The sequence below is a fragment of the Octopus bimaculoides genome, chromosome 25 (genome assembly GCF_046866305.1).
Source record: "Octopus bimaculoides isolate indiv1 chromosome 25, ASM4686630v1, whole genome shotgun sequence".
Taxonomy (NCBI): Eukaryota; Metazoa; Mollusca; class Cephalopoda; order Octopoda; family Octopodidae; genus Octopus; species Octopus bimaculoides.
The window spans coordinates 9085589-9110092 of record NC_142952.1 but is presented as its reverse complement, the minus strand read 5'-3'; the positions used below and the strand labels follow the sequence as shown (position 1 = coordinate 9110092).

General features: G+C 37.8%; 2 protein-coding genes across 2 annotated transcripts in view; both read left to right on the top strand.

The window, feature by feature from the left end:
- Positions 1 to 4240: 4240 nt before the first annotated feature.
- LOC149131086 (uncharacterized) lies at positions 4241 to 6400 on the top strand. Its single transcript, XM_089342064.1, has 3 exons — positions 4241 to 4718; positions 5373 to 5410; positions 5810 to 6400. Exons 1-3 carry the CDS (start codon positions 4428 to 4430, stop codon positions 5916 to 5918), a joined length of 438 nt encoding a protein of 145 aa, XP_089198190.1. The 5' UTR covers positions 4241 to 4427; the 3' UTR covers positions 5919 to 6400.
- A 594-nt stretch (positions 6401 to 6994) lies between these two features.
- Positions 6995 to 24504, top strand: part of LOC106870496 (uncharacterized) — a 31207-nt gene continuing 13697 nt past the window's right edge. The window contains exons 1-9 of the mRNA XM_089341603.1: positions 6995 to 7193; positions 10212 to 10246; positions 12191 to 12228; positions 13334 to 13443; positions 14017 to 14106; positions 16150 to 16226; positions 18316 to 18438; positions 20377 to 21553; positions 23555 to 23657. Coding sequence (XP_089197729.1) covers positions 7143 to 7193; positions 10212 to 10246; positions 12191 to 12228; positions 13334 to 13443; positions 14017 to 14106; positions 16150 to 16226; positions 18316 to 18438; positions 20377 to 21553; positions 23555 to 23657 — 1804 coding nt within the window. The 5' untranslated portion in view covers positions 6995 to 7142. The remainder of the gene's footprint in view (positions 7194 to 10211; positions 10247 to 12190; positions 12229 to 13333; positions 13444 to 14016; positions 14107 to 16149; positions 16227 to 18315; positions 18439 to 20376; positions 21554 to 23554; positions 23658 to 24504) is intronic.

Here is a 24504-nt window from a genome sequence, read left to right as displayed (position 1 = left end):
AGTTACTGGCAGAAAACTGGTCTGTGGAATGCGTCCTTTGCACAGGAAACAAATAAACAGCCGCTTCGATCAGATCAGACGAAAACAGACACAAGGCAGAAGGGTCAAGCGATAGAATAACAGAGGTCATGCATGCATACACCGCCTGTATCCGATCTCTTAGGAATAACTTCGTCTCAGCCTGTTTCTGAGTGAGACTTGCTACACTACTTGTAAACCCGATCGCGATTTCTATTCACTTAGGAGGTCCAGAATGGACAATCCCCCGAAGGAACTTAATTAGCCCGTCTCTAACGCCCTCCGACACTGTCGGACAGCATGACCACTCAAATCTTGAGACTCTCTTCTCGCACAATCACCAACTGTATCTCAGCTGCTAGAATCATGTAGCATGTGCCCGTCCTGGTCTTTCAGAGACCAAATGCAGTCTTTGTTGCCATGTCGCGTCTCTGCCACCCGGGATCATCTAACAGCTCTTGGAGTCTCGCGTCTAAGAACATGGGCTTTAGGTCTGATAGCATAACCTGGTGTTTCATGCTGAAAGAAAAAATGCTCAAGGGCCATTCTCACCGCTAACAGGTCGATCCCGATACCTTTCCTAATTGTTTTGTCTAATTTATTTACTAACCACTCCACCAATCTATTTCTCTTTGTCGCTACTTCTTTGTTAAATGCGATCAATCCTATTCTAAATCGTTTATCATTTCAGTGGCTACCATCACTGGTCGTTCACGCTCTTCTCCACGAACGGTCAACTAAATCGCTATTCCACTCTCTACAGGTTTTGCGCACCAGGAACTACTCATTCAACGTCCAGTACCCGGCTCCCTGTCTATGTATTAAATAAAGGTTGATTGTGCAGATCACACATTTATGGTCTGTGTAGCCAACCGATGGAGTAAATCGATCATAGTACTGAACTAGTATTATTTATTTTATTGACCAATGGTGAGGTGAAAGGCTGAATCGACCTCAGCGGGATTTGAACTGAAGTGAAACGAATATTTGTCTGGGTAAATGAAAAGCAGTGTCGCTGGCCATGTTTCGATTAGCTTTAAGCCGTTAGTGACCTAGTGAAAGGCTTGAAGAAAAAACCCACAAAATCGTACATTTACTCGTCTCTCACGTTGAACCATCATGTTGTTGCTCGTCATGAGAAATCAATACTTTGTAATAATCTGCTAAACTATTTCCCCTTAAAATCAACAACATCAACAAGAACAGCTACAACAGCAGCAGCATCAACAACAGCTATAAAAAATAGTATGGAAATAAGAAAAACAAATTGCAGAATCGTATGATAGCGACGAGAAGAGGCTTGCAAATTGTTAATATTGTAAATGCTGACAATACTAATCAGGGTGTTTGGTGTCTATCGTCGTGTTGTTTATTTAATCAAGTCGAAAAAACAACAAAGAGGCTTAAATAAAACGTTGGTTTGTTGAAATAATACAAACAATAATAAAAACGCAACAATATCCATCCAATATTAGTTAAACTAATAGCTTCTATGAGGAACTCTTAAGATCAAAAGCAAGCTGAACGGTGACATGTTTTAACCGGTCTTTGTTTTAAGATGGCGGTGGTTGAGTAAACACGTTCATCGATATACTAACATCGCAAGGGAGGCTCTGTGTGTGTGTGTGTGTGTGTGAGGAAGAGAGAGAGAGAGAGAGAGAGAGAGAGAGAGAGAGAGAGAGAGAGAGTGTGTGTGTCTGTGTGCGTATGTATGTATGTACATGCATGCATAGATACATATTTATGCATATGTGCATGTATGCATATCTATCTATCTATCTATCTATCTATCTATCTATCTATCTATCTGTCTTTATTTCTTTCTTTCTTTCTTTCTTTCTTTCTTTCTTTCTTTCTTTCTACCTGTCTGTCTGTCTATATATGTATACATATACAAGAGTATCGTGGCATCAATTGTGTTTTGGGATAAACAATAAACAATGGACGATTTGATGAACATTATCGGGAGTTGAAATAGTGTAATCTTCCTTTTTATTTCCAAGTCTTTAAGAATATCTTGACTCTGCAGGTAAACTCATCCACATTTGTTCTTCCATTATTTTGAAGCTGTATTAGTTGTGTTTCATATTGTGAGTATAGCCTTGATTTTCGCTTCTTACAAGACCATTTCTTTTACATAAACATATATACATATATACATCTATATACATCTGGATACATACATAGACAGATTCGTATTAATATTTGATTTATAATGTCGAGTTATAATAAAAACACTTCACATTAAACTGAAGAATAACTCTATGCAGTTTTGCACAGTACATAGTCCGACGAAGGCTACCAGGCCGAAACTTCGAAGTCACTCAGATCTCTCATTTTGTAAAAGCACAATATATTAAGCATAAAAGGATTAATTTCCATATTGTTCATACTTTAGCTGTGCTCATCAGCTGTTTCATTAACAGTAAGTATATATTTTTCTATAATTACGTAATTAAAGAATATAATTAATTAATTTAGATGACTATAAAAGTGATATATTCCCAAGTCATCGAGAGAGCCATGGTATATTACGAACATATTAGAGTTAAGCAACTTGTTATTAATTGCACACCCACTCTCATGCGCACGCGCATAACATACACGCATATATATATGTATATATTTATTGCACATGCATACATACATACATACATACATACATACACACACATACACACACACACACACACATATATATATATATGTATATACACATATACATATATATATAAATACATACATATATACACATTTTTATGTATATATATATATATATATATATATATATATATATATATATATATATATATATTTACATATATACACATAAACACACACATATATATATGTATATATGTATGTATATATATATATATATGCATACATACACACACACACAGACACACACACACATATATATATATATATATATATATATATATATATATATATATATATATATATATGCATGTGCGTATGTATGTATGTATGTATGTATACATATACTTCTACAAGATGACTGTCTGATGAAAGATAGATGGTTGCAGGCCGAAAGTTCGAAGTTACTATCACCGCCTCCTTGTAAAAATTGTAATATATATATATATATATATATATATATATATATATATATATATATATATATATATGTGTATATACATGTCAGCGTGCTTCGAGACGTGTGCTTTTAGCGATGAATTATATGTGGTTATATAACGATTTAAAGTCTATTTCTCGGCATATTTGGCATAAGAACTTTTTTCTTTTGCCCTTATTTTTAAGTTGTTTGTAATTTTCCCCTTAAAAGGTATTTTTTTAAATATGCTGGCCACTGACAAAATTTTTTGAAAATTTTATCCTATATTAGATGTATATACACATGTATATACATTTGTCTGTCTGTCTATGAGGGGTGCTAAAATGTCCTGGGCTTTCAGTAAAAGAAAACACGGGTCGATCAGTTTATTATGATTGTATTCAACGCGTTACCCTCTCAGACTCACACACTTATTGCAGCGGTCCTTAATTTTTTTTTCTAAGCCCTGTAAAAGAACTCAGGCAGTTGGGCCTCCAGCCAGGCCTTTCGCGACACCCTGACTTTAAAGTCAAGAACTTCTCAGCACTCCCTCGTATATCTTTGAAAAGCAAGAGAGAGAGAGAGAGAGAGAGAGAGATAGAGAGAGAGAGAGAGAGAGAGAGAGAGAGAGAGAGAGAGAGAGAGAGAGAGAGAGAGAGAGAGGAGTGAGGCGAGGTCGAAGCTAAATAAGAGAATCCAAAAATAAATTCGCCTGTCCAGACAGAAATAAAATCTGAAATCAATTTGGCAAAACATTTACTAAATAATTTTATTTATTTATTTATGTGTTTCAGACAAGTGGCTGCGGTCATGCTGGTGCACCACCGTTAATGTTTAATTAACCGACAACAAATACACAACTCTGCTAATGGTAGCCTTGTTGCGCAAATTTTTACTGTAGCGCTACGCAAACTATAACCGTACATCACCTCTCTTTATATAGGCGTAGGAGTGGCTGTGTGGTAAGTAGCTTGCTGACCAACCACATGGTTCTAGGTTCAATCCCACTGCGTGGCACCTTGGGCAAGTGTCTTCTACTATAGCCTCGGGCCAACCAAAGCCTTGTGAGTGGATTTGGTAGACGGAAACTGAAAGAAGCCCATCGTATATATGTATATATATATATATGTGTGTGTGTATATGTTAGTGTGTGTGTATATGTTAGTGTGTCTGTGTTTGTCCCCCCAGTATCGCTTGACAACCGATGGTAGTGTGTTTACGTCCCCGTAACTTAGCGGTTCGGCACAAGTGAACATCAAACATCAACTCACAAATATATGACGATTCTTTTCTGAATTCTGCAGAAACTGACCAGATCTCATTAGAAACAATGCACAACCGAGAGAACCATACGGAGCGATGTCGCCTGCATCGGAAACGTAACAGAGGCCAACTGGCAATTGTTTTTTACGACATCTCGGGTCGTCAGTTGGAGACAAACACGAAAACTCAAAGAGAACTTTATTTAGCGAAAAGCAGAGTGCTGAAAACTGGCAACGCTCGAAGACCCGAGGAATGGCGGTTGCCGAAAGCACCGGCACCCTCCCGTCCTGATTTTTCTCGGGCTATATCAAAGCACCACCTGAAGAAGCCGAAATGGTCTCTGCCGTCTTTTAAAGAGGTAAATTACATTTTAATGTGTGTGTGTGTGTGTGTGTGTGTGTGTGTGTGTGTGTGTGTTTGAGGACGCGTGGTTTAGTGGTTAGAGTGTCGTACTCACGATCGCAAGATCATGGTTTCGATTCTCGGACTGGTACAGCCAATGTCGATTTGATGTTGCACAAATATTTGATCATTAAATCATTTGTGTAAGTTGTTCAGGAAGAAATTGCAGAAACTTCACCAGGAGAGTCCACGATGTATGTATGTATGTATGTATGTATGTATGTATGTGTGTGTGTATGTATGTATGTATGCATTCTTGAATGCATGCATGTATGTATGTATGTATGTATGTATGTATGTATGCATGCATGTATGTACGTATGTATGTATGTGTGTATGTATGTATGTAGGTATGTATGTATGCATCAACGGCATTCACCTATGGATTTCCCTGGTCCCTGACTCTCTTCTCCTGTCGTATCCATGTCTCTCATCATATACTTACAACCTGGTCACCGACATCTTACAATAGTTTTAAAAGTCTCCCGTTGACCATCAACGGCTGAATCACGAAGCACAGTAATCTTTTGTACTATAAAAGTTGTCGTCTGCTTTTGTCATACACCCACGACCTACTCTCTCTGACATTTTATTTTATTTCACATTTCAGCCAAGCAAAGATGATTTTCCTAAGAGAATATCCACAAAGTAAGTTGAACATTAAAATATGATTCATTAACCTTTACATAACGGTGTTACAGCATCGACAGTAATGGTCACTAGAGAGAGAAGAACTGTCCACGAGAGGGCTCATGTGTTTATTAGCTAGCTATATTGGTCAGCAAAGTCACTGCCGCCCCCACCGCCGTTGCAAATAAGGTTATTTTATTTCAATATGTCTTTTTTTTCTGTTCTATATTTAAGAGATGAGGAATTATGTACATTATTTACATTTGGCGGATATTTCCCATCATCATCATCATGAACACTATCATCATAAAAAGAAAAAAAAACCTATATAAGAGAAATATGACACGTTTTATTATGAAACAGATAATTTATCAATTGATTAACTAATTAACTAATTAATAAATTAATTTGTATCAGTTTAAGGTATTCTGCGAAATGTGATCGATATATTGACCTGACTCATTTGGGAATTGAGGAAAGTTCACAGAAAGCAAGAACGTCCATTGGTAAGTTGGCCATTTCTTAGTGTTTATCTTATTGCATTGCTGCTGTTGCTAATGATGATGATGACGATGATGATGATGATGATGATGATGATGATGATGATAAGGTGGTACATATAAGAGTGACCCCTATGTGTGTGTGTTTAGGGCCTGTCTGCTCAGTAAGTGCAGCCCTTGTTACGTGTTTAGTTTACGTCAGTTTCTTTGTAGTGTGTATCAAGGAGGCCAAGTCATTTCTATTTCAGACACAGAATACGTAAGGCTACATTCTACTTTGTAATATCCTCTACTGTGGAGGCGCAATGGCCCAGTGGTTAGGGCAGCCGACTCGTGGTCATAGCATCGCGGTTTCGATTCCCAAACCGGGCGTTGTGAGTGTTTATTGAGCGAAAACAGCTAAAGCTCCACGAGGCTCAGGCAGGGGATGGTGGCGAACCCTGCTGTACTCTTCCACCACAACTTTCTCTCACTCTTACTTCCTGTTTCTGTTGTGCCTGTAATTCAAAGGGTCAGCCTTGTCACACTGTGTCTCGCTGAATATCCCCGAGAATTACGTCAAGGGTACACGTGTCTGTGGAGTGCTCAGCCACTTGCACGTTAACTTCACGAGCAGGCTGTTCCGTTGATCAGATCAACTGGAACCATCGACGTCGTAAGCGACGGAGTGCCAACAACAACATCTTGTTAACTAATTAGTTAATTTAACTTGCTAATTAACCAGATAACTAATCAACTAATTAATATGCTAACTAACCAACAAGTTAACTAGTTAGTTAAGTATCTAACTCTATATATACCTAATTAATTAAACTTACTAATTAACGTACAAATTAATTTGCTGTCTACATACATAGTTAACTAATTAACTAAATTAACTTATGGATAATTAGCTAGCTAATACACTAACTAGCTAATCAGCTAACTATTTAACAAGATATTAGTTAGCTAATTTAAGTACTAGTTAACTAGCTAACCAAGTAATTGACTAGGAATTAATTAGCTTATTAACTAATTAGTCAACCAGCTAACTGCACAAGCTGCTCATTAATTAATGCTGTTGTGATTTGGTACCTTTTCCAGGTGCAGATTCAGTGGAGACAATTGGCTCTCACAAATCCGTCAATGACAAATGTAGGAAAGTTGACATCTCTCAGGCAACGAAATTTGACGAAATTCACAAAAACTTTTACTTCGACTTAAACAGGTGGAAACACAGAAAGAATGAAAAACTTATCCCCAAAAAACAAATGAAGATCGGTCTGGAAATATTGGGGAAATCAGGAACCATGTTTGCAAAGGTAAATATCCAATTATAGGTACATGCATGACTGTGATTAAGAAGTTCGCTTTGTAGCCTCGTGATCTGAAGTTCAGTAATTTAGGCCAAAGCTGACAAATGTTCTGTGAGTAATTTGGCAGACGGAAACTGTGTGGAATCTAGTCCTATATATGTGTATGCATGTATATATATATATATATATATATATATATATATATATATATATATATATATATATATATATATATATATATGTGTGTGTGTGTGTGTGTGTGTGTGTGTATATACACATGCATAGTGAAATAAGTAAAAGATAAAAGGTAGAAGAACGGTGATAATGATGATGATGATGATGATGATGATGATGATAAAACGATTGTTATTATTAAGAAGCAATATGGTGGCGAGCTGGCAGAATCGTTAGCACGACGGGCGAAATGCTTAGCGATGTTTCGTCTGCCGTTACGTTCTGAGTTCAAATTCCACCGACGTCGACTTTTGCCTTTCATCCTTTCGGGGGTCGATAAATTAAGTACCAGTGAAATCATGGGGGTCGATGTAATCGACTCGTCCCCTTCTCCAAATCTTCAAGCCTTGTGCCTATAATAGAAAAGTTTATTAAGGAGCAATTATTACCGTTAAATTTTCTTTTTTCTTATATATATTAATAACAAGAGACGTTTATCTGTATTAAAGGCCAGTTATAAATATTCATATTTATAATCAGGTTTCGTCTGGTCTCTGCAAGTTGAATAATACGAAACAATGTTATGTTGTACATCGTTAAATGCAGTTATGTACACGGTGGGAAATTTGGTTGCTATTTTTATTTCCAATGCAGTGAACATTGCCTTTATCGTCTCGACGTTTTTGTGTTCTCATACAGCAAACACACACGTTTTACAGTCTAGCCTTATTGTCTCGACGGTTATATAGTCTCATAAGCGAACACACACATAGTACACTTTGCTCTTATTGTCTTGATGGTGTTATAGTTTCACACAGCAAACACACTTGCAATACAGGCTGCTCCTATTGTCTCGACGCATTCATTGTCTCATAAGCTGGCAACACGTAGTAGAGTTTCTCTTATTGTCGTGACATTTTCATAATCTCATACAGCGAACACGCACGTAGTACAGTCTGCTCTGATTGTCCTGACGCATTTATAGTCTCATACAACGAACATAAACGAAGGTACAGTCTTCTCTGATTGTCTCGACGTACATATAGTCTTATACTGCGAGCACAACCGTAGTAACTCAGCTCTGATTGTCTCGACGTATTTATAGTCTTATACGGCGAAGACACACGTAGTTCAGTCTGCTCTGATTGTCTCGACGCACTTATAATCCTAAACAGCGAACACTCACGTAATATAGTAGACGCATTTATAGTCTCATACAACGCATACGAACGTTAGACGGTTTTCTGATTCTCTCGACGTTTTTATAGCTTCATGCATCACGTAATCAACAGGTTTAGAGGTTATCTAATCTAACACATGCCCTTGACGTATGACTAATTGCTTTTCTTTATCCTCCTTTACTACTACTACTACTACTACTACTACTACTATTATTATTATTATTATTATTATTACTATTACTATTACTATTATTATTATTATTACTATTATTATTATTATTATTATTATTATTATTATTACTACTACTACTACTACTACTACTACTACTACTACTACTACTATTATTATTATTATTACTATTACTATTATTATTATTATTACTATTATTATTATTATTATTATTATTATCATTATTATTATTATTATTATTATTATTATTATTATTATTATTATTATTATTATTATTATTTAATAGTAGGAGACCTATTTTTTTCCCCCCATTTTTTCCCCATTCACTGTTCACCTCGCAACGATTATGTAAACCAGTTGTCGCTCGATTTTCGTATTTCATTAGCAAGTAACCTGACCGGCAACTTTTGCAGATAATCTACATCTGCAAATCAAACATTGTTATCGCGTATGAACAATCTCAGCATATAGCCAATGGTTGCGACGCCGCTAAGTGGTAACTCGTTCAGCTAGAAATAGCAGTCGAACTGTCTTCAAAATGAATGAAGGACATATTGAACATGTACCTGATATATATATATATATATATATATATATATATATATATATATATATATATATATATATATATATATGTGTTGTTGTACTTGGGGATGGTCATATTGCCAGTTTAGCCAATAAAACACACACACTGTATATTTGGTGTTAATTTGCTTCAGCTTTATATTACATTAATCTTAATCTTATTTCGGCCAGAGTTCTTTCGTCACACTTCTGTGACCTCATCAGTGGTCCTTTGTTTCCTTCTTTCTTATGTGTGTCTCACCTTGCTAACTATCAGCCATTTTGTATTTTGTATTCCTATTGTATGTGTCTACGCATGCGTGTCCTATATATATATATATATATAAAATACAACAACTACTACTATAACGGGGTATCAAATAAGGGGTACTGTTTGCATGCCATATTTTCTGATCTTATTTATTCTGGCAAAAGTATTCTTCCTGAAACTTTGAATATTTCGCTTTTGCATTTGGTTTGCAAAATTCTTGATGTGAACTCGTGTGTTGAAACAAGTTTTGTTGTATCTCAGGAGGGTCATTATGCGAATAATAAACGCACACACGGGTTCTGTATCTTTTCTTTTTATTATTGTAAGCCAATTCGTTTATATTTAATCAACTGGCAGAAAAAAAAAAAAAAAAGCTGGTTAACCGACTGACTAATAACTAAAGAAGGGAAATATTTCCCGTGTGTTCCTTATTGACATAATGACCCTCTCGAGATACAACAAAATACACGACAAAGTTTCGACGAGTAAAATAACAATCATATCAATGTAGAATGCTGTACTCAGAAAACAGCCAACAACGGATATATAACATCATAGATGCAACAAACAATTTGTTCATCAAACAAATAACTAGTTTCGTTGAGTCTAAATTATGTGTTTATCGTTTCTTATATCATTTTCAGAAACAAATAAAAAGAAACTCACAGGTCGTTTTCACGTAAGTAAATCTTATTTAGTTGTATTACGAGCTGGCAGAATCGATTAGAAGGATTCTCAAATTAAACCTCTCGAAGAAACTATGCACAAGAGACATAAAGCAAGGATCTCAAACAAAACCTCACCAACACTCAGATCTCTTTACATCTCTAAGAAAACTACATAGAAAAAAAAAACTACGTGAGATGAAAAACTCTTAGTGGGCAAAAAAAAAAAAAGCCCAAGAATTGGAACAGGCACAACTCGAGAGCATTGTATAACAATCTGAAAGGTATTTGGTCCCCCAAAAGGGTTGTACAGAACTTATTCTTTCTAACGACAAAACAAAACTCTTAAGTAGTAAAGATAAAATTCTGAAAAGATTGGCCGAATACTTTAAATCTGTATTAAATCAAAAATCCACTACCGATCCTGAAGTAATCTATGAAATCCTTCAGTGGCCTGTAATTGGGGAACTTGCGGAAGATCCTTCCTTGGAAGAGACAACTACTGCTATTAAAAGGCTTGGGGTAGAACATTGTCAAGATTCAAATGTGATGATAGACAACAAGCCACACAAATGGGTCTGGTCATTTAAATATCTTAGAAGTACAATAAACTTTAACCCATTACCTACCAGTGATCTCATATGAGATCACTTAAAAATTACAAATTTCGTAATTATCTCTCAATATTTACACATATCTAACCTTTTTGCTATATCTACAAGGTATATTTCTCTGATATTCAAATGAGGTTTGCTAATTTTTCACCCAATATCTCGCTTATTTCTATTTAAAATGTTATTTTGAAATGTCATTTTGAAATGTTATTTTGATCATTCCAGCGTGTTTCTATGGCTGTTTTATGCTAGAAATCAAAGTTTCATAAAAACATTCCAGTTAATAGAATTATGGGAGGTAATGGGTTAAGAGCACTCTTGATGACGAAATCAATGTTAGAATATCTAAGGCTACAAGTGCTTTGGAAAACTTTCCATCGTTTGTGGGATGAACACTGTGTCAGTCTGAAAAACTAAAATAAGTGTATACACGTCTTGTATTCTGAGTACACTTTGTATGGTGCAGAAACATAGACTCCCAATTACAGACATATTAAGAAATTTGAAACCTTTCAGATGTGCTGTCTGCGCAATATCTCCAACATAAAATGGCAGGATAAGATATCAAATGTCAAAATCTTCGAAAAATGTGAACTCTCCCGTATCCAAACCATGCTGATGAGAATTTAATGCAGATGGGTAGGACATGCTCGAATGAAAGACGACCGCATTCCAAAAATTCCTTTTCATGATCAAGTGGAGGGATATTGTGGTAAAGTAAGACCTGTCCTGAGGTATAAGGATGAGTTGAAGCAATCACTAAATCTCTACAGGTTAACTTGACACCTTGGCAAAGTTATCGCCTAGGTCGATCTGCATGACGTAAAATGTGTCATGATGCATCGAAACAATTTAAGCTGAAAAGAAAAAAGAACAATAAACTGGGGGGTCGATGTGATTGACTTACCCCCTCCCCACAAATTTCAGGCCTTGTGCCTAGAGTAGAAAGGATCATTATTATCATGATTACTACTTTGTCACAGAGTGTAGATGGAAAATGTTGTCCGGAGTATTAAGTCATTTGTCAAGTCAGAGCAAGGACCTCAAAGAGATAATACTATCCTTAGAATGTGTGCAATACCTATCAAGACTGATTTTTGTATGACACGAATCTTGCATGGTATTCCCAACCACTTTAAAGTCTTGAAATTTCAATGGGATTGTCCCTAGTGTCCCTATTATCACAACTGGTATCGATTATTATTAATACTTTTAACCTAAGCACAATGCCGATATGACACTCTGTAACACGGACTAACTCATATTAACCAAATCTAAATAGAAAATAACAGTAGAGATTGGAATAATCGATAACCTTTATCTTATTTCCTTTATTTGTTGCAGGAAGAAAAAGTCTACCAAGAGAAAACTACACACTAAAAGTTAGTCATTATTACTGTCTTTTCTTTTACCTTTCACTGGTTAACTTGATGGAGATAAATACGGTCCATAAACTTCGTAGTTATATCAGACATGAGCAACCATTTTCGAGAAGAAGGCCGCATGAGACATGACACATCAACAAGCGGGCCGCACTACAAAAAACATTCAAGGTATTTTTGCTTAGGTGTGCCATTCAGAAAGTCCTGCGAGTCGCAATTTGACCTTGACTGGGGTGGACACAAGCACGATAATCTTTATCGTTGTTTATGTCTGGATCAATTTGTTGTCACGCAGAATTGTCACGTGACAGATATTTTGTTTTACTCCATTCGCTATTGAATGTCATATAGGTTTCCCTGAGTCTAACCTATTTAATTCAAAGAAGGTCGAAGCCACAAATTTCATGTCACGCGACAATTCTGAATAATTCCGCTCAACAAAAATTCACCTCTGTGATATTGATTGACCGTCTGATAACATGTATTCAATTACCTCCAGTCCGTATCTATGTAGCGAGAGAGGGGAAAGCCGTGGTGTGTGCGTGTGCGTGCGCGCGCGCGCGCGTGTTTTCCAATAAGCTAACAAAAAATGTGATGAAAAATTGATACCTGATTTCTTACACATCTGCATATTAACTTAACTCGTGTGTGCAGAAAGACAGACAGACAAAAAGACAGCTAGATTAGATAGATAGATAATATATGTATATATACGACGGGTTTCTTTCAGTTTCCGTCTACCAAATCCACTCACAAGGCTTTGGTCGGCTCGAGGCTATAGTAGAAGACACTCGCCCAAGGTGCCACGTACTGGGACTGAACCCGGAACCATGTGGTTGATAAGCAAGCTACTTACCACACAGCCACCCCTGCGCCTATAGGTAATGAAAGACTGAATAATGAATATCAACTCTCCGTAAAGAAAGTGAGATAGTTAAGTATAACAAAATATTTCAGCAGTCTATCCTCTGGAATTGCTTTTATTAGTTTTTTTGTTTTGTTTTTGCATTTGATTTTCTTTACGATCAGTAAATTTTCTTTACGATCAGTAAATTAATTAATTTTTTAAATCAGGTTTTACGATTTATCAAATTTGTTTTTTCAGTTTCAGTAAACATTTTGGTAAACAGTGAATGTTCTATGCCAGAAAGTGAACCACTTCAAGAATTTGTAGACCAATATTCCATTAGCTCTGCCTTACAACAGTCTGATATGGTAAGTGGAGTTTCGAAGTTACAGAAATATTATTTTCCTGATCTGCTTCTTCGAGGAACAGAGGCCATAGAAGAGACAGGAATAGAAGACAAAACACTTATGGACCAAAGTAAAGGGAAACCGAGGCTATTATAGTCGTGCTAGAAGTGTGTGTGTGTGTGTGTGTGTGTGAGAGAGAGAGAGAGAGAGAGAGAGAGAGAGAGAGAGAGAGAGGGGGGGGAGAGAACGCACCTACAACTTATATAGTTTGGAGTTTGTACCTAGTCGCATAATTATTTACATATTAATAAGTAGCTTCTTTCAGCTCCTCGTATTGACAGCTTGGGAGTGAAAATTGCGTGAATCCTGATTAGTTGTTAAATAACAATGAAGCCAATCGGTTCAGTTCGCGCTCCAAATTACTGAAAAAACCTCTTTCTATGGATTAAATACCACATCAATACTAGATATATATAGATATGAGTCCGTGTATTTATTAATTAATAAGCTAGACAGCTAATCAATAAATAAGACCTTTGTTTCTACAGCCAAACTCCATATCAAGTTTTTTTTTATTCTGATTTCTTAAAATAGGTCCTTGAATCCGATGTGTTAACGCCCGCTGGAACTTGTCAGGAACCTCTATCAGAAGACATCAAAGATGTCACAGAAGATCCTACACTGGTTGGGTTTGACATTTTTGTTATATATCCATACTCACATATACAAGGTGCATTCCAGAAGTTTTCAGACTTTTTTCAGGAGAGACATTTATTCATTTCAAAGAAGCACAAAACGTAAATTTCTTTCAAAGTAGGATCCTCTGACATCAATGCACTTGTTGTAGCGCTCCATCCACTCCGTGAAGGCCACATAAAAGTTCTCCAGAGTGAAGGTGTCCAGGATTCTTGTCACTGCAGCCTTCATCTTTTTACTATCTTCAAAACGGCTATCCCCGATGTTTTCCTTCAGATTAGGGACTGTAGGGAGGGCGAGTGACAATTTTGATGTCCATTCATCTCTGTCAAGTAGTTGGTTACCAGGATGGAATTGTGGACTGGTGCATTGTCCTGGTGCAGAAGCTCTAGGCTTTTGCGAGGAAATTTCTTCCTTAAGTCGCTCAAAACCTCTACCAAGTATTTTTCGTTGACCGTCTTACCAGAGGGAATCCAGTGGATGTAGATGATACTCTTTCTGTTGATAAATGAGCCAACCACAAGCTTCCCGGTGGACTTGTTTTGCCTGGCCTCTTGTGCCAGCAAAAAACAAATGTTCCGTTCATACAAGTTAATCTATACAAGTTAATCCATAAACAGGCTGGAGCACTTCATAAGTTTCTGTCGCGTTTTTGCTCAGTTTAACACAAAACTCTATTGCACAGCGAACTTTGCAATTGTCTTCGCGTTCCGACTGCTGCTTCTAAAAAAAAAAAAAGTTTCAAAACTTCTGAAATGTATCTTGTACATACATACATACATACATACACATAATTATCCCTCCCTGTTGTCTGCTTTTTGTGCTCATTGCCTTCTTTATATATATGCATATATACAATATATGAGTATATATATATATATATATATATATATATATATATATATATATATATATATATATATATATATATATATATGTATATATATATATATACTTGGGAGAATTCACGAAAAAAACAACAGACGAAGACAGGAGGTGTAAACAACAAATGGATGTATTAGTATAACGCTCGGGAATGGAGAAAGTCTTTAACGTTTCGAGCCTACGCTCTTCAACAGAAAGGAACACAGAAAGAAACAAGGAGAGAAAAAATATGTGTAGTGGTCAGCGATCTATATGACACATTACGTATATATGACACAATAATGTTCAACGCTATCTGCAATAAGTCTATTGTATTTCTTATTAAGAGCAAAGTATCAATTGAGACATTTGTTGTATAATATAGATTTCTTTTAACTAAAGATCAATATTGTGTTTTACTCATCAAATTGATAGGTTTTATTTGTCTCTTTTCAGTAATTATAAGTGTTCTTGCTTCTAGCCTTTATCCATTTTCTTGTGTTTTATTTTGTCTTCTTTTAGTTATTAATTTTTCTTCACCTCCACTCATTCTCTTTTATTATTTTCACCGCTTCATTCTCACACACCATTATGTCTTCTTCCTTATTCCCTCTCTCATCTATCTATCTATCTATCTATCTATCTATCTATCTATCTATCTATCTATCTATCTATCTCCGTGTGTGTGTGTGTGTGTGTGTGTGTGTGTGTGTGAGTGTGTGTGAGTCAGTCTGTCTTTCTCTCTCTCTCTCTCTCTCTCTCTCTCTCTCTCTCTCTCTCTCTCTCTCTCTGTAGCCGTCTTTTGCTTTCTTACAATTAACTCTTCGCCCTTTTTTCTCCTTTTTTTTTTGAACATCTTACCAATCCACACATGGAAATCATACACGAATTTCTCTCACTCTCTGAAAGAGAGAGAGAGAGAGAGAGAGAGAGAGAGAGAGAGAGAGAGAGAGAGAGAGAAAGAGAGGAAGAGAGGGATAGAAAGATAAGGAGAGAAAGAAAGACAGGGACAGAGAGAGATTGAAAGAGAGAGTGAAAAAGAAAGAAAGAAAGAAAGAAAGAGATAGATAGATATATAAATAGATAGAGAGAGCGCATTCTTACATATAATCTCGGTATGTTTATTTAAACAAAAATCCCCATTCTTTAAATAATTTCTTACATTAGCAGAAAGAAAGAAAAGGAAGACGAGCCAAAAAGTCTCGAACCAACGAGAAAATAAAGAAACGACGGAAAGCAAAACAGTAAGACACCAGAGATTAATTTTCTAATTTGATAAATTAATATTTCAATCGCGTGCTGCCCTCTATCGCAGTGCTTCACGAACTATCTGATGCGGCGTATCGGCACTTTTTTTTCCCCAATGTGCCAGGGACCGGTAATATTTCTTAGTAATATTAATTTATACCGGAAACAATATATATAATTACGGAGATGTACTTGCATAGCACGTGACCTGATCTGAGATCGTGTGCTGAAGCAAAAAACAATCGCAGCATGGAAGGTATTTATAAGCCATTTAAAGCACACAAGAACCGTTAGATTCACTTCAATTCACTTTGAATTTAATTTGTTAAAATATTTTCATCGCTTTGAAACCGCGACCTGTTCACTGACAAAATTCCGTGCTGCAGCACGGAACTTTGTCAGTGAACAGGTCGCGGTTTCAAAGCGATGAAAATATTTTAACAAATTAAATTTAAATGTTGAAGTGAATCTACCGGGTTTTGTGTGTTTTTAAATGGGTTATAAACACCTTCCACGCTGCAATATATATTATAATGAATATAATAAAAGTTGACAATTTTTTTATCGTATATTTATTTTGTAAAAAAATTATACAATATTCCATAAGCATTTTATGAGCATTTTACAAGCATTTTATAGTGTTTCTTTCTTTTCTGGAAACTCGCCGCGTTTCCACAAGGCTTTGGTCGGCCCAAGGCTATAGTAGAAGACACTTGCTCAAGGTATCACGCAGTAGGACTGAGCTGGGAACCATTTTGTTGCGAAATAAGCTTCTTACCACACAGCCACGCCTGCACCTATATGTGCGTGCGTGCGTGTGTGTGTGTGTGTGTGTGTGTGTGTATGTCTGTATGTATGTATGTATGTATGTATGTATGTATGTGTGTGTGTGTATCCATATGTGTGTATCTATATGCGTGTGTCCTTGTGTTTGTCACTGCATCATATATGCGATCATAAATATGCTCACAAACGTGTTCAGACTATAATGATACTGTCTGCACATATATGTATGTTTGTATATACGTGTGTTTATTACATGCAAGCATACATGCATGCATATATGCATACATGCAAATGTTTATATATTAATATGTGTGGGGCTGTATACGAATGAATACATGCTCATACACACACACACACACATATATATATCACTCTTGTAACCCGAGCAACATGTTCTCCCTCATTAACCGTTGCACAATAGATGTGATCGATGACAACGATAGACGACCAAACAGTAGAATCAATAACGAATGAGACAACGTCGAAACCTGACGTAGTTGTTTGATCCGTTAGAAATAACAGCCATGTCTTCCTCAATGCATACGTCTACTGTGTTATAAAATAGAAATGCACGTCTGATAATTGAATCCTACTTGTACATTATCCGAATCCTGCCAAAATATGATGAGTTGGTCGCTTTTGGATTACTTATGATGCGTTCGAGGCTGCGATATTTGCAGGAATTTTTTTAGACGAGGAGTAGATCTGGTCTCCATTGGTCAGGCACGTTTCCACACAGCACGGCTCTTCGATGGTTTTGGCGGAGATGTGGTGAGTTGAGCGTCTGGAATGTTGTCTGGTGTTCAGAAGTCCTCAGTCAGAGCCAACTGGTGGGCGGGGATGTGGGGGGGGGCTTCGACATAAAATACCCCCACCACACCCACCACCACCACCACCACCACCACCACCACCACCACCACCACCACCACCACCACCACCACAACAACAACAACAACAACAGCAACAACGACAATAACAACAACAGTAATTACAACGATGACAACAACAACGACCACAGACGGGAAACTTATTAAATCTTGAACCGTACATATTTCCCACAAGAGGGCTCAATAAGTTCGATCTGGTGGGTGGGGGATTAACCACCACCACCACCACAACCACCACAACCACCACCACCACCACCAACAACAAAAACAACAACAACAACACCAGCACCAGCACCAGCACCAGCACCACCACCACCAACACCAACACCAACACCAACACCAACACCAACTCCAACAGCATCATAGTATTTGATTCGTTTTCTGGCATTCGATATATTCTCTTATTCCACAGGATCCAAGTTGAAGAGGAAGGAGAGGAAGAAATGGCCGAAGAAGAAGAAGAAGAACTCGAAGAGAATTCGTCCTTGGCAACGGAACAGTCAATTGATATTCTTAGAAAATATTGCATCATCAAGTAAGGAAAATATTTGGTATTCTTCAATGTTTAGAACGGTTACTGTTGCTATTTGTGTTGTTGCTATTGTTGTTGTAATTGTCCTTCATGCTTTTGTTGCTGTCCATGTGGGTGTTCTTGTTGTTGCAGCTGTTGTTGTTGTTGTTGTTGTTCTTTCTGTTACTGTTGTTCATGTTGTTCATGTGAATTTTCTCGTACTTTTTGTTCTTGTAGTAATAGTAGTAGTAATAGAAGCAGTCGATTTTGTTGAGGTAGTTTTTGTTGCTGCTCCGGCTGTTGTTGTTTTTTTATTGTTGCTTTGGTTGTTTTTGTTGTTGTTTTATCATTATTATTGTTGTTGGCGTTTTTGTTTGTTTTCCGACTACCTGCAGTCAGCCATGCTTGAACAGGCGGATGGCACGTAGGAAAGATGGCGGGAAACATTTGAGTGCGACGCACATACTCTACACACCAGTCCATAAACTAGCAAGAGAGAGAGAGAGAGAGAGAGAGAGAGAGAGAGAGAGAGAGAGAGAGAGAGAGAGAGAGAGAGAGAGAGGGATTATCCTTCCGACGGATTTCATTATAGAGTGTCCTAGCTACAACGTCATGTCTCATCGGTAGATAATACTGTGATGACATTTTCGGATAACTGCTTATGATGTGGGTGATATCTTCAGTGTGAACTCCACAAAATCTGCATCGGTTGTCACATTTTACGGTTTTTCCTGCATCTCTATACTTTTTGTACATCAGGTACTTGGTTGATGTTTTCTGTTCCTGAATTGCAAACGTATACCCTTCAAAGTGGGAGGTAGTAATCTGGCTTTTGGTCCATGATAAACTGCTTTGATGATCGATGTTACTATCATCACGGAGCTTTCTACTAACATAGTCTTCTGCTCATATAGGCTCATCCTTTCATCTGATGATACGTTGCGGTTGAGTCATGCGACTTCTTTGGACATGTATTGTAGGTTATCAGACAAAGAGTGTTGCTCAAGGAGCTGCCTTCCAAGTCTTATGATGTTATCAGCCTCATGTATACAAACTTGGTCAAAGGATGCACTTCGACACTTGGTGGTTAAAAGATGTTGCCGAAGGGATATGATGCGATATTCAAATGCATTTTGGATCGATGTTAAACCTCTGCCACCTTGTTTTCGTTTTGAGTAGAGGCAGTCTACGTCATTGCTTATGTGGAAATTATGTGTGTGGGACAAACACAGATACACAAACATATACATACACACAGATACACACAGATACACACACACACACACACACACACACACACACACACACACACACACACACAAACACACACACACACACACACACACACACACACACACACACACACACACACACACACATATACGACGGATTTCTTTCAGTTTCTGTCTACCAAACCTACTCACAAGGATTTGGTCGGCCCGAGGCTATTCTACAGGATGTCCACAAGGTCTGGGTACATGGAGTAAATAAAATCATAACATAAACAATTAAATATAAGAAATAATAATTTTTAAAAGTATGTGTTAATCCCCATGTACCCAGACTTTGTGGACACCCTGTAGAAGACACTCACCCAAGGTGCCACGCAGTGAGTCTGAACCCGGAACCATGTGGTTGGTAAGGAAGTTATCACACAGCGATGCCTGTGCCTTATGTATGTATATATTATGTATGAAGTTATCTTTGAATCCTCTATTCCAAGTGACTGGATATAGTTTTTTGAACTTGTCATCTATTTAAACATGCACGTACACATAAAAATATCACACACACACACATATACACGCACAACGGGATTTATTTTTAGAGTATTATTTAAGACGTTTAACGCAAGCTGTATAGCAATAAATGCCAAGGCGCCATGATACTTTCTATTAATATAACAACACGTCTATCGAATACAAAAATATAATTCATGTTTCTTTCTTCTTTTCACCGCAGGCCGTCTCGTCTGACCTTTTACGAACGTATCTTCCAACAAAGCATTCGCAGACAGCAACAGAAATATGGAAACTTGGCTGTGGAAGCCTCCGAGAAGGCTTCCCTGGAATTGGGTGGTTTTCAGAAGAACATTGAACACTTTGCATCTTCGAGTGGTAAAGAGACCCGGGGTGATGTTAGAAATATACCTAAAAAGGGCAGAAGGGACAATGTAAAGGCCTGCACCAACGTGAAGGGTGTTGGAGGTAATGTTAGAGCTAAAAACTCAGCTTATAGAGATGGAGATGGTGGTGATGGTGAAAATGATGGGAAAGGAGGTGGAGGTCGAGACGAAGACAACGATAATGATGACGATTATGGTGATGATGCTGATGTTGTTGAGGAAAACGAGGATGAAAGTATCGATGTTGACCAGGACGATGGCAGCATCAATAACGATGATGACGACAACTACGATGATGATGATAATGGTGATGCTGAGGATGATGATGATGATGGGGATCGTGTCGAAGACGACGACGACGACGACGATGACGATTACGATGACGACGATGACGACGATGACGATAATGAAGATGATGGTGATGACGACGATGACGACATTAATGATGACGCTGATGATGAGGAGGTTGGTGATGACGAAGAAGATGAAGACGACGAGAATGTCTATAATGATGATGATGATGATGATGACGACGACGACGACGACGACGATTCTGAAGGAAAGGAAGGAAAAGAAGGACCGGAAGAAGGTGCAGATGAAAGGGACCGGGACGGGGATCAAATCGAGACCGAAGTCGGAATCGATAATTTGGCCGCAAGGTCGCTGTGTGGAGATAAACGAAGCGATGACGGGGGAGAAAGGGGCAGGCAAAGGGATGAAAGAGAAACAGAGGAAAGCAAAAAGGAAGAGAAAAAGAAGAAGCAGGAAAATACGAAAGAGGAGAAGGAAGAGGAAGAGGCGAAGAGAAAGGAAGAGAAAGAGAAGAAAGAGAGAGAAGAAAAGTTAGCAAGAAAAGTGTGTAAGATATTCGCCATGACGGATAGCAGCGGAGGACGTTCCCAAAATATTGTGACGTTTGATGAAGGCCAGACTAGTATTTCTAGCGGGAAACCACTTGAGGATCAGACAAACCAACAGTTATTGTATTCTTGGCTTCGAGAACATTCGGATATGGTAATTATATAAGTGTACAATAACTTGGTCTTTCCCATTTTTTGTATGTATTTGCTGGTGTGTGTGCGTGAGTTCCTCTGTGGGCCTGTTTGTGTGTCTGCATGGGGCCTTTGTGTTTGTGCGTGTCTGTGTGTATCTGTATAGGCCTCTGTGTGTGAGTGTATGTATGGGCTTGCGTGTGTGTGTGTGTGTGTGTGTGTGTATGTCTATGTAATTGTGTGTTTGTGTATGTTTGTATGGATCTGTTTTTCTTTGTGGTTGTGTACGTACAGTACGTTTGCGTGTAATTGGTTTGTATATGTATGCCTTTGTGTTAGTGTTAGTGTGTGTATGTGTGCGTGCGTATTTGCATGGGCCTGTGTGTGGTGTGTGTGTGTCTGTGTGGTGTGTGTCTGTGTATTTGTGCTTGTGTATGCCTGTATAATAAGTACCGTTTGAACAGGACTTATAATCCTCCCTGGAAATTGCCGGCTTTGTGCCCAAAATTTGAAATCGATAATTACCTAATAAGCTCAGTAAACAAACAGTAAAGGGCTTAGAAACAAATCCCTGTTTAACATCCTAGAAAAACCCTTAATCTCTCGAAGGTAGATCCCCCCCACTTAGGAATTGAATTTAGCAGTAGGAATAGTATAAGGCAACGAAACACTCGTTAACTTTTGCTTTTCATCCTTTCGTGATCGATGCAGCCGATTTCCCCATTGCTCAAAATTGTTGGCTTTTGGCCAAAATAAGAAAAGATTTTTATATAAACCTCTTATTTTTTTTCATTCTCTTACTCCCTCTATCCCACTCATCCAACCTACCCTTGCTTGTCTTTGATAACGTGGATTTCTGATACGAACAGATGTGAGAGCCCGGAAGCCAGTAATTTGGCAAATAACGGTGAAACACGATCTTCTTTCACACCAGCAGCCATTATCTTACATCGATATAACTGACACGTATCTTTAGTTCTAACATCCGTCGTATCATGGAATTTTCAATAACACTTCACCGACCACATTACACACGAACCAACTGGAATGCTTCCGCCTGCGTTGGCCGATAACCTGTTGGAATAAACAACCATTATCTTTCCCATATCACACAACACTATTTGAAGGACACGCAAAAGAATGTAGTCTTAGATAAGCTGTATGTGTTGCTTGATCTGCTATAAACAACAGTCAAACCTCTCTCGTATCACACTCTACAATCTACTTACACTGTATAATTTAGTCTTAAAAATACTGTGCCTGGAAAAAGACAGAGTGGATGGTCACGACTGGAATACCTTTTCAGCATAGGTGTTCTTGATTAGGGGTCAACAACAACAACAACAACAACAATAGCATCAGAAGCAGCAGCAGCAACAAGAACCAGCGCAACAGAAACGACAAAACCCACACTAAACAATCTTTGCTTGTTCAAGAAATGAGATTGAACACCTGACCGCGACATCATAATGCTCAACCGAGTGGCATTGATATGTCAGCTAGTAAGCGATCGGTGGTTTGCATTGTGTCACTGACCCTAAGAAGTGTTTGGGACTAAAACACTCAGCCCTCAACGGCTTACCAAGTTGTAAGAAGTTCCAATATAGCAATATAATTTAGTTTCACTGAGAAATATAGATGACTAAGGCACCTCACTCTTAACAGTTCAATCCACTTAGCGGTGTGTAGATACAGCTGTATGGTATAGTTCATTGCAATGTGCTCATGAACCAATCAGTTAACTCTTACAAGTTCACCTAGCTGTAATTAGGTATCACAGTGTGGTACAGTTCACTGGACTGTGTTCATGATTAGACGCAGTCAACACTCAGCCAAACTACCTCCAGAACAGTACAAGTACCTCGAACGTATACACTATTGTCTACATGTCTAAGACACATTTAACTTTCAATAGTCCAGTCCACCTTGTGCTACACAGTATAAAATTGTGCTGCACAGTATAATTAATTGACCAGTCTTGAAACTAAAACGTGTCCGTTTTAAACTGTTATTATTTCCTCAGGGTATCAGCATCCCTGAGCAGCATCTTAAAAAATTAATGTCTACCATTGATATCTTGAAACAGTCGAAGGATATTCTGATGAATAAAATGGAGAAGTTACAAGGTATGTCTGACTTTGAGCTAACCAACAAATATAATTAAAAAAAAATGTCTTAATGAATTCACTTCCTCAGGGTATCTCAACTGTGACTTCAGGGAATTGGTCAGCATGGTAATTAAATGGAAGAGTAGCAGAGTACATCAGATTTTGATCGTGTTCTTAGCTCGTCAGGACTAATTAAAGATGTTCTATATTTTCGAGTAGGCAAATGACTTCTGAGGATTTGAAATGCTATAAAACGAGAAGAACATGAAAAAGAATAAAAGTGTACATTACACACACACACACACACGCGCGCGCGCGCGCGCGCATTAATAGAATGAATTACAACCCGCGCAGGTGTTTTATTCGTTTGGCATAACGACTCTCCTCAAGATACAACAATGTCTGTTTCAACAGTTTCACATAAAATAATATCTTGCGAAACAGACACAAAAAAGTCTCTCTCTCTCTCTCTCTCTCTCACACACACACACACACACACGTACACGTTTGCTGGCGTATATTTCCTGACTGCATTAGCATTGTAAGGGAACAATGAATAAAATTTGCAACTGGGAATCTGGAATACGAATCAGTCAATGAGGTGTCAGGGTGACAACGGCGGTGGTGACGGCGTCGGCGGCAGAGGCAGTAACTGCAGAACACCAACTGAATTACAATAAACTGGTCAGGTGAGTATTTAAATGCTCTATGGCTATTAGCATTCGTTACCAGGATCTTCATACCGAATATTACAAACAACAATAATTACAAAAGAAAATATGCAACAACAATACCCAAAAAACACGACGATGACAACAACAACAACAGCAACAAAAATTACTCGTGAAAGTATTTTCGGAAGTGT

What these genes read in the sequence shown, in the direction of transcription:
- LOC149131086 (XM_089342064.1), top strand. Translation starts at nt 4,428, where the DNA reads ATGCACAACCGAGAGAACCATACGGAGCGATGTCGCCTGCATCGGAAA. An exon ending in CTCTGCCGTCTTTTAAAGAG is followed by an intron (nt 4,719 to 5,372) that starts GTAAATTACATT and finishes TTCACATTTCAG; the next exon opens with CCAAGCAAAGATGATTTTCC. An exon ending in CCTAAGAGAATATCCACAAA is followed by an intron (nt 5,411 to 5,809) that starts GTAAGTTGAACA and finishes AATTTGTATCAG; the next exon opens with TTTAAGGTATTCTGCGAAAT.